The sequence below is a fragment of the Megachile rotundata genome, chromosome 4 (assembly GCF_050947335.1).
Source record: "Megachile rotundata isolate GNS110a chromosome 4, iyMegRotu1, whole genome shotgun sequence".
NCBI lineage: Eukaryota > Metazoa > Arthropoda > Insecta > Hymenoptera > Megachilidae > Megachile > Megachile rotundata.
Window position 1 is genome coordinate 21,658,948 of NC_134986.1, and position 13,478 is coordinate 21,672,425.

At 40.7% G+C, this 13,478-nt stretch overlaps 3 protein-coding genes across 15 annotated transcripts; 2 read left to right on the top strand and 1 right to left on the bottom strand.

The window, feature by feature from the left end:
- The first annotated feature begins 972 nt into the window (after positions 1-972).
- LOC100878386 (non-structural maintenance of chromosomes element 3 homolog) lies at positions 973-3,930 on the top strand. 3 transcript variants are annotated; one of them, XM_076530927.1, is made up of 6 exons: positions 973-1,939; positions 2,018-2,399; positions 2,464-2,654; positions 2,731-2,825; positions 2,903-3,034; positions 3,111-3,930. In XM_076530927.1, exons 1-6 carry the CDS (start codon positions 1,936-1,938, stop codon positions 3,192-3,194), a joined length of 888 nt encoding a protein of 295 aa, XP_076387042.1. In that variant the 5' UTR covers positions 973-1,935; the 3' UTR covers positions 3,195-3,930. The 3 variants fall into 3 exon arrangements, with proteins under 3 accessions (XP_076387042.1, XP_003708202.2, XP_012152254.2); XM_003708154.3 differs by having other exon boundaries at positions 997-1,939; positions 2,018-2,349; positions 2,486-2,654; XM_012296864.2 differs by lacking the exon at positions 973-1,939 and having other exon boundaries at positions 2,181-2,349.
- A 132-nt stretch (positions 3,931-4,062) lies between these two features.
- Positions 4,063-9,600, top strand: Slob (Slowpoke binding protein). 8 transcript variants are annotated; one of them, XM_003708109.3, is made up of 9 exons: positions 4,071-5,353; positions 7,074-7,243; positions 7,438-7,703; positions 7,809-8,103; positions 8,176-8,267; positions 8,705-8,830; positions 8,992-9,065; positions 9,172-9,219; positions 9,317-9,457. In XM_003708109.3, coding segments are annotated over exons 1-9 (1,401 nt in total). In that variant the 5' UTR covers positions 4,071-5,024; the 3' UTR covers positions 9,318-9,457. The 8 variants fall into 8 exon arrangements, with proteins under 8 accessions (XP_012152256.1, XP_076387022.1, XP_012152258.1 ...); XM_012296867.2 differs by lacking the exons at positions 4,071-5,353; positions 9,172-9,219 and adding exons at positions 5,377-6,327; positions 6,590-6,748 and having other exon boundaries at positions 9,317-9,600; XM_012296866.2 differs by lacking the exon at positions 9,317-9,457 and having other exon boundaries at positions 4,063-5,353; positions 9,172-9,283.
- On the bottom strand, positions 9,432-13,050 carry Caf1-55 (chromatin assembly factor 1 p55 subunit). 4 transcript variants are annotated; one of them, XM_003708108.3, is made up of 5 exons: positions 12,891-13,050; positions 11,838-12,336; positions 11,501-11,758; positions 11,091-11,418; positions 9,432-10,994 (listed from the first exon to the last, which is right to left on the bottom strand). In XM_003708108.3, the coding sequence occupies exons 1-5, from the start codon at positions 12,907-12,909 to the stop codon at positions 10,815-10,817; spliced, it is 1,284 nt and encodes a 427-aa protein (XP_003708156.1). In that variant the 5' UTR covers positions 12,910-13,050; the 3' UTR covers positions 9,432-10,814. The 4 variants fall into 4 exon arrangements, with proteins under 4 accessions (XP_003708156.1, XP_012152262.1, XP_012152261.1 ...); XM_012296872.2 differs by lacking the exon at positions 12,891-13,050 and adding an exon at positions 12,734-12,837; XM_012296871.2 differs by lacking the exon at positions 12,891-13,050 and adding an exon at positions 12,628-12,652.
- Positions 13,051-13,478: the final 428 nt, after the last annotated feature.

The following is a 13,478-nucleotide window of genomic DNA, read 5'->3' on the forward strand; positions in this document are numbered from 1 at the left end:
GTCGTCCGGTCTCGTTCCTCGTCGATACGAATTAAGCGTATCGCGAACCTGATCCTTCGGCCGAATCGGCACATGCATCGTGCCACGGCAGCCACGCTTCGAATCGAGCATACGCGCGTATGTATATTCGCTTAGCTGTTATGCGTCCACCTGGAAACGAACGTGAACAGGAATGGTAAATGGCGGTTGACGGGGCATCGGTGTCTGCGTTTAATTAACGCGGCATCGGCTACGTCGGGTCTCGCGTTCTCTCCGTGTCGGTACTCGGTACCACAGGAACCAGCCACGAGTACGACTGACCTCGATGCTACACCGACAGTTTCATCGAACTCGATCTTTACGCGACTCTTTACACCCTCGCATCCGCACTAGTTACGAACGATTCTCTTTCTTCCTAACAATCGGACCTAATGTAACTTGCTAGACTTCTCGCTAGAGTATCGTTTCGAAACGTATTACGAAACCGGAAAATGAATTATCGGTAATTCACGATTATTCGAATCGGACGTAATTACGTTCGAGCAGCTCTCCCATAGCGATCGCCGCGTTAAAAGACGACAACGGGTAAAACTGGATCGGAAATTTAAAGAGAACGATATCGTTGTTTGGAGAATCGATCGTGACTTGTTCGCGATAGGTCGGTCTGGCTGTAACTTGCAACTTGCAGCCACTAGCCGCAGCCACGCGGTGCGTACGTGTGTCGTTCGTCCGAGTATAAGTATACACGTGTACGCGTGTACGCGTGCTAGTCGGTGCGAGAGTGATTCTGTATATAGGATGCGACAGTACGGCGCCATGCTCTCGCATACAAGCCAGTTTCCTCTGCTCTTTTGCCGCGATGCGCGACGACGATACCAGTGTATATGTTACCGCGTACAGGCTGTTTAACTAACAACCGACCAACCAACCAGTCGTTTCGCGTTTTTCGCAAAAGCCTAACGCGGCGATTAGAAATTATTTCGAAAAGTATCTATAGTATAGAGTATAGAGAGAATTCCGCGCTGCGAAACACATATATTTCGCCTCGCGATCGCTCGTTTCTCGCTTCGCGCGCTTTCAAAAATTTTCGAATCTATACTCGACCCTGTGCTTCCTCGCGAATAATCTCTGCTTACTTTTATCGGCATCTACCAACCAAAACCAATGTCGCTTCTTTTCCCCGTACATTTTCGTTTCAACGCGATTGCTCCATTCCGCTTCGTGCATCCTCTTCCATCGATCATAATTATATGAAAAATCTCCTCTTTCTAGACCAAGATTATATATTATAAGAATATTGATAATAATTTTCTCGTCGACATACTAGAGTTAAATCGGTACGTTAGGAACAAAATCATTTCAACGAACATACGTACGATGTCGTTTCGACTCGACGTCGATGCAACTTATCCGCTACTCTTGCGAGTTTTTTAACTAAATTTTTACGAAAATCCTACTTTTAAGCTAGTTAAATCGGTTAGGCGAAACTTTTACCAGGAATCATGGACGCGTATAGAAAGCGTGTTAATAATTACAGGCATCTGCTAATAATCGTAGAAATACCCATAAATGGTACTTTGGCAATGTTTGCGACGCCATTTTTCGCGCTATCTATCGTTGATAACTAGCACTTCGACTCAACTGTTTCCGCCATCTATCGCTAGGTTGCGAAATGAAAATTTCAATTAGCGGCAAAATATTTTCTCCGGTTGTTTATCGGGAACCGAAAACATTTGGAATCAAGATCGGTCGCCGAGGGATCGATGTTTCGTACGTTGCGACAATCGATATATTCAAATATTTCATCGATTACGAAACCGTGTAATCAACGGCAAGCATCGAAAACGATCGAGACAAAGATACTCTACCTGGAAGCCAATTTATATCATCCGTTTCTGAATATTTCGCAGATTTCATCGAAAATACCGTGTCAAGATCTACGATAGATCCTACGAAATGAGTAAATATCAACGTGCTATATGCGTATTGTTTTTCGTCGAACCTAACCTAATGCGATATGATCTTTTTCTCGAAACAGACGTATCACGGAATAATAAATCTAGTCTGTCCCAAAAACCTTCGACACGTTCTAATAACAAAAAACGAAGCAGCGATGTTATCAGTCTGTCTCAACCTATCCCGAGTACGAGCAGAAGTATACGCCCCAAGCAATGTTTGGCAGAATCTCCACCGGACCTGATCATTTCTGAGGAACAGAAAGAACTTGTTAATAGCGTGATAAGATATATTTTCGCGTTGAACACAGGAAAACATATTATCAGTAAAAGTCAGTTAATTAAGAACGTATTCGCCAACAAAGGGAAACATTTTCATCGGATAATGAACGATGTACAAACTGTGTTGTCAAAGGTACAAACAAAATATCCTTGTTCCTGCGATGATCTAAACATTTCACTTTCGTAAGAATCGTATGTACGTATGTAAATATATGTATAAGACAAACATAATACGACACTGATTCAGGTACGGATATATGTTTCGACAGATTTTTGGATATCGACTGATAGAATTTCAAACTAACAAGTATATGTTGGTGAACGAAATACAGAACCAAATAGCACACATTTATCCTAGAGCGACAGAAGGAAGACAACAAGTATTGCTGTTTCTAATACTAACGCATATCTTCATGAGCGAAGAATCCTGCTCCGAAGGTAAAAATCATCGTAAGATCAAGACGCGTATATTAATATGCGTTACAATGTATTCGACAAGATAAATTGGTTTCAGAATCGTTGTGGAATTTCCTTACAAATTTGGATATTTCATGCTCCGATAATCAGAATCACCATTATTTTGGCAATGTTAAACGTTTAATAACCGAGGTAAAAACAATAAAAAAAGAAAAAAAAAAACAGAAATTGGAACGTAACGTTAAAAATGAAATTTTGGATTTATGCAGGTATTTGTCGGGCAAAAATATCTCGATAAATTGAGTACGAACGCGAACGATTCGACAAAAATCGAATATAAATGGGGGCCTAGAGCGGAACACGAATTTTCTCGACGTGCTGCGTTAGAATTCGTATCTCAGGTAAAGTCAAGTTTTCCCGTTAATTTCAAACGGTTTCATTTCCGCAACTATTATGCGCCTAACCTTATTCTTACAGATATACTGCGGACGTCCGATAAGCAATTGGCCGTTACAGTTCAAAACCTTACAGGCCCGAGAAAAGGCTAACAAATCCCAATGACCCGTTACATCGGAAAGAGTAAACCGATTACGAATTGTTATGATCGCACAATATCATTTGGACAAGTCGTTATTTCTAGTGATACCAGCCAAAACGTATTTTATCGTCGCGAGATTAGGGTCGTTCTGCTCGGTAATAAAAGGAATCGTTAAAATATCGGGCAAAAATGAAACGCGGTAAATAAACCTAGTTAACTGGTAGAAAACTTTGCTGTTACGTCAGCGATTCCGCGCTTTTTCTTCTTTACCGATTCTCTTATCATCGACGATAAAACGATTCGAGAAAACAAGATGAAACGCAACCGATTGAAATTGATCGTTCGTAAAATAGCGAACCGCGTCCAAGCAATCGTTTCGTGAAATTTTGTTGGAACGTCCCTGAAAGCAGCCGTAAAACTGCGAAGGGAGATTAAAGCTTGCACGCGGTCTTCGAGTTCAGCAGGAGGGTCAGGAAGAATCTGAAACGTTCGGTTGCCCTAGTTTTAATTAAATCTAATCGGATTCATATTTTCTTATTTCTAACGTAATGTTGCACAACGCGATAAACTCGAAACACGAAGAATTCATCGAAACAACCGCGTGAAAGATTATCGATATTATCGTGTGCGGTATAGTATCGTACCATCGATATATTTACGTTTAAGTTCACGTTCAAGCGTTTAAATAGAAAAGAATTCTCTGTAATTTGCTGTAATTTGCGAGGAGTGAAAATAAAATATGTTAGTTTTCTTGCGAAATTATTGCTCGAATTAATCTTCCTCGTGGTTAGAGTTAACCGATGTCGTAGCTGCAAAGAATCCATAAAAGATCGCGGAAAGCGTTAAAGCACGATATTTCGCTCGCGTTCGAAATCGTAGCAAACCAAATCGTTTCGTTTCGTTTCGTTTTCGCGGTTAAATAGCAGCACGATCGCGCGCAGCCACGAATCGAGCGAAGCGTATCAGCTCGGCCAACGAATCTGTGTCAGGCTGGGGGGCTGTAAAGTAGCGCGAGGCTTTGCCGAATGCAAGTGCTCCAGTGCTCGACCGTCCTCTTTGGTAGGTGGTAAGAGCGGCGTGCGCGGTTCGCACTGCCGCAGTACCGCCGCTAATAACCGTTCGTCCGCCTATCTTTTTCTTTACAAACGATTCGGTACGGCCTACTTTTAATAATAATTCCGTGACCGATCATCGATCACCACGGGACCACTATCATGATTTCGTATCGCACACGACTCACCAAACAGCGTGCAAGGATGCCCAACGGAATTTCCTATCGAAAATAATCGAGGAACAACGACGGTACCGATCAACGATGACAACGTTGACAACGATGAAGACAATCGTTAAGCGAAACAACGACATTGAAGAAAAGTGAACAAAAAAAAAAGGAAAAATCGTTGATCCCAGGTCCAGGGAAGATAAGATGCCGAGGAGACGCGGAAACGATCGCGTTCGATAATAGTCTCTTTTTGGGAACGCGTTCAACCAATTTAGTGATAGTAAAAGGAACGATCGAGGCTGCTCCTAGTGCGTCCACCTAGATTCGAGACTCGTTTTGATTTTCGCCGATCTTTCGTTTCGATCGTTCGAAAGAAAAAATTCGCGACAACGACGAGAGCGGTATACTCGAGCATAAACGCGAGATAATTCGTTCGTCGAGGAGGATCGTTCGTTGGTGAACGACCGCGTACGGAAAATATACGAAGAACATCGAGAGACGGGCGAAAAGGCTCGCGTAGATGACCCGATCACCGTTAAATAAGAAAAATTCAGCGTGGATAACAAAATAAGGGGCAAGAAAAGGGAAAAAGCCGCTGGTCATTTATTTGGAGCGACGACGAGTGGACAAGATGTTCAACCTGTATCAAAACTTGAACAAAAGGGACGACGATCACAAAGAATCGGACGTCACCGGACACGACAGGTTTTGGCAGGAACGGCCTAAGACCCGGCGAAAACGCCGAGCCGTTAATCGAAGAACTCAAAGCGCCATCGAGCTCGACTCCGAGGCAATCGTCTCGGCACGAGGAACTCTTCGCCGCGGAAGAAGCGCGAGTATCGAGGACGAAGATAGCGACGAAGAAAAGAGCTACCAGCTGACCAATAAAATCGACAATCTAGCCAAAATATTATTCAGTCGCGTGTCCGCTGCACGGGGTTGTAAGGAGTCGGACGTCAGGTAATCAGCGGTTCGATCGTCTAAACAAACGACGTTTCGTTTCCTCGATTCTCGTTGCAGCCACCTTTTCTTTTCTCGTTCTTATCTTTATCTTGCGATCTTTGTCTTACGAGTGTTACTCGGACAACCGACTCGGTCACGCTGTCGCGTACAATCGACGCGACGCGACATACCGAAATATGACAACGATCTTATTCCTGCGCGTTGCAATACGAGTAATCGATACATCGCGTTGTCGCTTGCTCGTATCGACTCACCGATTCGAATCATTATTAAATCAAAATAATCGATTGTACGTACAGTGTGTCGGAGAAACATCAAAGTGTTATTGTCTTTGGAAAATACCGAGGCAAAGATACATGGTTCGTGCGAGAAATTTAACCGAAGGAACATTACGCGCGATCGATAACTAGACAAATCGCTTTGATCGTATCTAAAGACACGGTTGAAATAGAGGTAATAATCGTTGCCTTTATACAGTACGTTGATTCGCCGCTCCGCTTTCCTCTCTAACATACATTATTCGCTGTATACGCGAGTATACGGTATAATTTCTCTTTTGTTCGTTGAACCGTCGCGTCGCGTCGTGTCGTTCGAACAAAGGTATCGTTCTCTCGGTAAGATCACCGCTTCTAAAATGTTGTTTGTAAGCCATCGTTCATCGATCGTTCTCGAGCATTCTCGACTCTTGATTGCACCGTTCAGGCGACGCGCACACCTTGTGTACAAGCGGAACTTGGAAGAAACGTCGATTCGATCGAAACGGGCTTCGATCGAAGCGACGCGCGAAACTTTCGTATCCACACGATTTAGTCTTGATTCAGAGTTCCGAGTTAATATTCGTTAGTCGATAAACGTGCGTATTTTTCGATGGAGACGTCGAACGTTGATCACGACACGCCCAACCACCATAACAGATGCTCGCAAAACCTCCGATCCGGGCTAAAACGAATACCAACGGTACAGTCGCGCAGGTGATATGGTTCCTTCGAGTTGTTCTTCCTGCCTCTTTCTCTTCGTTTCTTCTTCTTTCTTTTCTTTTTTCTCATTTATTCATTTTTTTTTTTTTTTTTTTTTTTGTCGAGCTTCTCCTCGAACATACGAAATTTCTCGCGTCACGTTGGCAAACAACGAAGAAAGCACAGAGAGAAAGAAGCGGAGCAAAAGAAAGTTATTAGGGAAATATCGATGTTATCACGATCATCGTGTTATTGGATGAAACCTTTGCATTCGTAGAGAGGGGTGGCTGCTCGCTGGCATCGGTAACGCAACTGATCCCGTTTGTAGTCGTTGCTGCACGAACTTAATCCGTTATCGGAATCGTTCGTCGCGCGGCGACATTGTAATTCTTAAATGCAACGACGGATTTCCAAACGATTCGCTCGTCGAAGATAGGTAATATTTTTCAGCTTTCCTCTCGTTTCCGCTGCTCGCCTTTCGTTGTTTCGCTCCGTTCTTGCGACGGAGCTCTCCTACTCTCTTTCCACTTACCTTCTCCGTGGTTCGTCGACCCCTTTTCTCGATCCGCGTGCGTAAGCGGTTCTGAAATTCATCGCGTAGCGTACACGCTAATTAAGAACGGTGTTAAAATCTTTGTTCGAAATAGCATCGTAGGTCGGTCGCGTTAAAGGGAACTAGGAGAAGAGAAACGTCGAGCGTTCTTGTTCGCGAAACAATCGGATTAACGCTTTAACGCGAATTTCCCGTCTGTCCGTGATAGAAATGGAAAACACAATTACACGGCGTTGGGTCATGGACCATCGGTTTGCGAGGACGTTGGCGAATACATGGAAATGGAGAAAAGATCTAGGGATCGTGCCTTATCAGTTTGCCAGGCTTATATTCGAAGAACGTCACGCTACAGTCTCGTCAAGCAGTTAAATAATCTCGGTAAGCAGTAAGCACGATTCTTTTCGTTTCCGTCGAACGCGACTTTCTTAGAACAACTATTAATAACTTAACTAATCCGATGTTTAAAAACCGATGATCTCGAAAGTTCTTTTCCTTTCTGAAAGTTTCGAATTGGCCGTAATATCCCTCGCGAGCGAGAGACAATTGTTCAATTATTTTTCGTCATGTTCCAGGCTCTAGAATGGACAAGCACTGGTTCACGGTGAGAGACACTTCTCTAAAGACCGATCGACTAATCACCTTAGCTCCGCTAAGCAGAAACTGCTCGTTGAGCATTTCTCCTTTAACCAAGAATATTCTGAACGACTTGTTCTTAGCCTTGCAACATCCGTACATATGTCCTATATTCGATATCGATTTTCTCGAGTTTGAGAGTCAAAACTACGTGATAGTAGTGCAGCCCATCAGTCAAGGTAGTTTAAAAGATTTAATCTACGGGGTGAGTAGTTCCGCGGCGATCTGGAAAGATCGTGAAATTGGACAGAGGTGAGAAAAAAGCAGAAAAGAGGCAAATTGTTTAACGCGTCGACGTTGCTTCCGTTAGATCGAAAGAACCGGTTGGAACGAAGATTGGAGTCAAAAATACGCTTCTCGCGGCAAAGGACTTCCCTTACCTCAGATTCAACAAATGGGCCGTCAAGTGCTGGAAGCGTTAATTTTTTTGAAAGAAAGAGGATTTCCGACCGTGACCCATTTACATTCCGGCAACGTATTGGTACAAAACGGTGTCGCACGGCTCGCCGGTCTCGAGAACACGCTCCTCGGTTTCACCAGTCGCATACATCCTGTCATTACTTCTCGAATTTCTCAAACTATCTCGATCGACATAATATGCTTCGGTAAGATCATCCTCCTTCTCCTACAGACTAACTGCGATAACATCTTACGCACTGTATTCCAATTATTTTTAGGTCATATGCTGTTCGAAATGTGCGCTGGTTACGAATTACCGTCGTTCAGACCGAATTCCGTGCATCTTTCGGATCTTGAAATGTATCCACAAGTACAAATCTCTCTCTCTCTCTCTCTCTTTCTTCCTCCTCTTTCTCTTTTTTCTCCGCTTATTCGCTTACTTAATTGCTTGTTCGCTTAATTTTTTCTTTCTTAATCGTATCGTTGCATCGCTCGTGATTTTTCCATTTTCATGGGCTCGTCATGGACGCATCGCTAAAGCAGATTCTTTAGTCCTTTGCTCTCGAATAATTGAAAACCGAAGTAGGAAATAAGAAATGATTTTAAATAACGTTATTTAGAAATAATAACTTACTCTACGCTATACTTTTTCTTTTGACCGTGACAGTCACGCGAATCGAAAGGTTAATTATATTAGAGTCGGTAACGGTGAAAAAATTTTGTTAGTCGTGTAACGAGCCCATCAAAGTATATACCATTTAAATTCATCCTATTGGCGAAATTCATCAAAGCTTCAACTCGTAACAGGTCATCGAATTACTGAAATTTACATTCAGTGAACCATCTAACCGTCATAAAACCATCGAAGAGCTTCTCGTTCACGATTTATTCAGAAACATCGACCTTCGCGAAATGCGAAGTGCTCCAGTTACGGTGAGTGTGTATACTTTCTTTCCAATTTCGATCTTTCCTTGTCTCCTCGGTTGTTTTTTCTCTCCTTCCTTCCTTCCCTCTCTTTTTTTTTTTTCTTTTTACTTGTCCCATTTACGTAAGCAACTCTTATTCCGAATTACATCCTCGATTTTTCCTCGCAGATATTTCGTCCGACATTAACACCGCCTATAGTGAACTTACTCGATGGTATTAAACGACAGAACGCTAACAAGAGGTAATGTTACCACGTAACATCAAAGTCAGGAATAAGAATAAATCTGTTTTGTGTATTTTTTCCCTGTACTCTTTTTGCTAAACATTCGTTTTGCATGCACGAACAGGCAGAGGTCGCGCTCTATAAACGATGTCTATTTAACGGGCAGATTTTGGTAATGATACGAAAAGATTCGTTCGATTTATCGATATAATTACGTTAAACGATTATGCTCTAACGCTTCCTAATATCCTTTCTTTTCTCGTTTACAGAATTACACGTTTGGATAGCACCGACATCGATGCGACGGCTCTACACAGACCGCATACAGTTTGCAAGAATTCTTTACTCGATGAAATATACAACGAGCTTTCAAACACGGCTGTATAATTGTGGGAACAAAATTTATTTGGTCGCGATTTTACATTTAGAAGATCTATACGTTTCTTTACCGAGTGCCAAACGATTACTTCGATCTTTATTCTTAGCAGTTGTGTATATCTATAATGAATTTATTAAAAAAAGAAAGTGACAATAAAAAATTGGAAAAACAAAACATGCCCACGCACACACACGCATCATACAAACCCAAATAATTTTATTTCTTTCTCCGTTCAGTTATCATCGTATTTTTCTTTTACCAAATTTTCCTTACTTATCAACTAGGAAATCATTCGGTGACAGAAATTTATTCTTACAACATATAACCGGCTATACGATTATGCTGTCCTTGAAGAAAGAAAAGTACAAAATGTCCTGCCGCTCTGTTCCTCTTCCTTACGTATGCACGTATCCACACACGATACGTACAACACTGTAACTTCGATGTAAACATACACGAGTTACGATGTTATTCATATTAGATGTCGGTACACAGCAAGGTCGGTAGAACAGTCGCCCGCTATTATTTGCCAACTTCTCACCCCGGAACAGGAAACGAGAGCTATCTTGCTTTAAGTTTCTTTTAAAAGACAAAATAAAAAAAGAAACAGCTTGCACGCGACCGTACATCACAAAATATCATTGAATGATACAAAACTTGCAGATTCACCTGTTTATGCATAGGTAATGTAATATTGAAAAAAAAAGAAAAAGCCAAGTTATCTATCTGTATAAATGAAACGAACTCTGTCTTTAAAAATATTAAAAAAAAATAATAATAATAATAATAACTCGGTACATTGAGCATACTGTTACCGATATCAGGATAAAACGATTCTCCCGTTACCCAAAGGCCATACCTTTCTCCTGTCGGTTCTGCTTCGTCAATAACGACCGACCAGACGACAAATAGCACACGACGACGGAACACGAAAGAATTACTCTATATGTAACTTTAAAATATTTCAGAAAATCAGAATTGCAACGTATCAGAAAATCTACGGCAAAAAATAATCTGACTCTTGAACAGTTTTACGCGTAACGCATACTTTGTATATATCCGATCGAAGAAACGCAAGCACCAGCAGTTACTTCCGACAAACATCGAACTGAAATAATAGAATGTTCCTTCGATTGATCGTAAAAATGTACACGTAATGCAACGTACGCTGCTACGTAAGCGAATCTTAAGATTTGTAGTAAAAATAGGTATATTATTGCTTCTCGATGATCTTTTCGTTTGAACGTACAAATTCGTTTGAAACATTTATCCGATATTAATTTGAATTATTGGTTTCGCGCGAACATACACCTGTGCGTGTACGCATGCGCGCGTATATCGTTAGGAAATTCCAGTATCAAATAATTTAATCGATTATTTCTTACACTCTATGACGCACCAGCTTCTAATTCGCTAGCCGGAGTGTCTGGTTCTTCGTCGTTGTAAATATTTTCCGCCATTTGCCACACCTGCATTATATTGTCTTCCGATACCGAACATATAACCCACGGTTCATTTGGATTCCACGAAAAATCACTGATCTTCGCGGTATGACCGCCATGTATGAACTACGAAAAAATTGAAATACACTCGTGATACTCGTGCACTGGTGCGCATCGAATTGTTAAAAACGAAAGTATATTCAAATAAATTAGATTAAATACCAGCAACTCGGGTGGCCCATCTTCGGCATCCTCGCTAGACTGCTCCTCGCCAATTTTACTAAGATCCCATACGTGTAAACGCCTATCCGTACCGCTACTAGCCAATATTGTTTCATTATGAGGCGACCACTGAACTTGAAATATCTCGTCTTTATGGGATTCGAATGAATGTAACTTTAATTTCAAATTCCTCAAATCCCAGAGCGCTACCGTTTTGTCAGCACTGCCAGTCGCAAGAATGAACTCCGAATATGGATTAAAACTCAAACAATTCACTTCGGCGGTGTGAGCATCGACTGTATGACTGGGTTTGCTGGTGTTGTTGCATCTATCAATTACGACAGTTCATTCGATACTTGTAACAACGATATTTACTTTTACTTACACCGCCACCGGTAACATGCAATTACCTCGTGTCCCAAATCATTAATTTCTGATCATCCGCAACGGATCCAAATAGAGATTCGTGTAATAGATGCCAAGCTACGTCCTCGACAACAGCGGTATGTCCTGTAAAGATCGTTTTTGCGTCTATGACACGATTTTCCTTCGGCGGCGCATTAATGTCCCACAGACAAATTGTATGGTCGTCGGACGCGCTGAGTAAATATCCATTAAGATTTGGATTCCACGATAAGCCGTAACCTTCTTTCTGATGTCCCCTTAACCTAATAAGATACATTGAAATCAGTGTTGCAAAATTCACGTAATAAACATAGTTAAATACGCAGCTTCTCGTCTTTATACCTCAAATCAGGCTGACATTCGCCGTTTGGATCAGGTTTGCTAGGGTGTTTTGTATAATCGAATACTAGAACATCGCTAGAGGGTGTTTTAGTAGCGATTACGCAAGGATTCTGAGGCATGTACCTTGCTCTGTTCACTTCGCCCTCATGATTTATTTTTATTTCAATTTCTATCTTTCCGCTAACCGAGCCAAATCCTCCAAATTCTCCCTTTTCATTGTCATAGTGAGACGCGTCAAATTGAGCATCCTCGTTTGGCAACTGAACACTAGCGATAAGCAAATGATTTTGCTCGTCAGAGGTATGCGTACCTAAAATAAGTCGATGCACGGAATAATCTTTCCCTTCTGGTCTAGTTACATCGGGCAACCATTGAGCTGTTAAAGATGGCCACTCCAGAGCATGCGTCATTACAAGATCATATAAAAAAGGTGTATTCTTCTTCCATATTTTGTATTCTTCGTTGATAACTCTTTCTTCTACTGCATCGTCAAAGGTTTCTACAATAAAATCGTATATGCAAAATAAAATATACTGATCATTTAAACACTATTTAAGTACGAGCAAATACTGAAAAATAAGACGTTACAATCACTATTACGTATCAAAGCAGTTAGAAGAAAAACTATTTAACCTTCACAGAAAAAAAAACAGTTTGATCGATATACTTTTTGATAATAAGCATAAAACACAAAACTATTATCGAGTGATAAACAGATTTTGACGAAAGCCATCAAGAAAGTAAATAATATTTTAGTGAAGTATTATCTTTCTTATGAGAGTAATATAACCTGCCGGCATATTTCGCAGTTTTTTTTTTTTTTTTTTGTTCGCGATATAAAACTATTTCTTCATAAAAATTAAATATTTGAAAGAATTTCAAATAATGATCTATACTTTCAATATAAATAAATTTTCTTCAAATTTCTTATTAAAAACAATACTGTTTACTATGAGGCGGAAAGCGTCCTTTCAACGACAGACTTATCGCCTTAATTGTATGAACGATTAAAAAAAAGTAACGCGAATGCACAGTATCGAGATTTATTCTTACCACCGTCTTTATCCCCCATGTTTATATTTTGTTATATCTCTAATATAACGCGTAAAAGACCGGTAGAAAATTTAACCCGCCAAAAGTCGCGAAGCTTAACCGGATTTCATGAAAAATGCAAACGTATTTACTACAATGCCTTAAACATATGCTGCCTTTTCATGATACGATTATTAGTCATCATTTTGATGCAATATATAGCTTAATTTATATTGAAATTATTATCCTACATGTATAATATGTCACGATACGCATATGTATGTTAAATAAAATTACATAAAGAAATAAACATTGTTTTGCAAATATTTTTATTGTGCTTAAAAATAACAAAATTAATTAACCAACTATTGTATGATACGACTATTCACACGTTCAACTTCTTGCAGAGAACATTATTCACACGTCTCGAATAGAGACTCTCTAAGTATAAAACGTATATTATGGTCATAGAGCTCATGAATTGTACTATGGAAATCAGCCCAGATGGAGAAGGAAGATTGTATTTGAGAAATTCGGTCTCACTCGGTACTACACATACTATATAGATAAACATGACTGCGTCGCCCTTATGTCGCTTCCACAAATTTT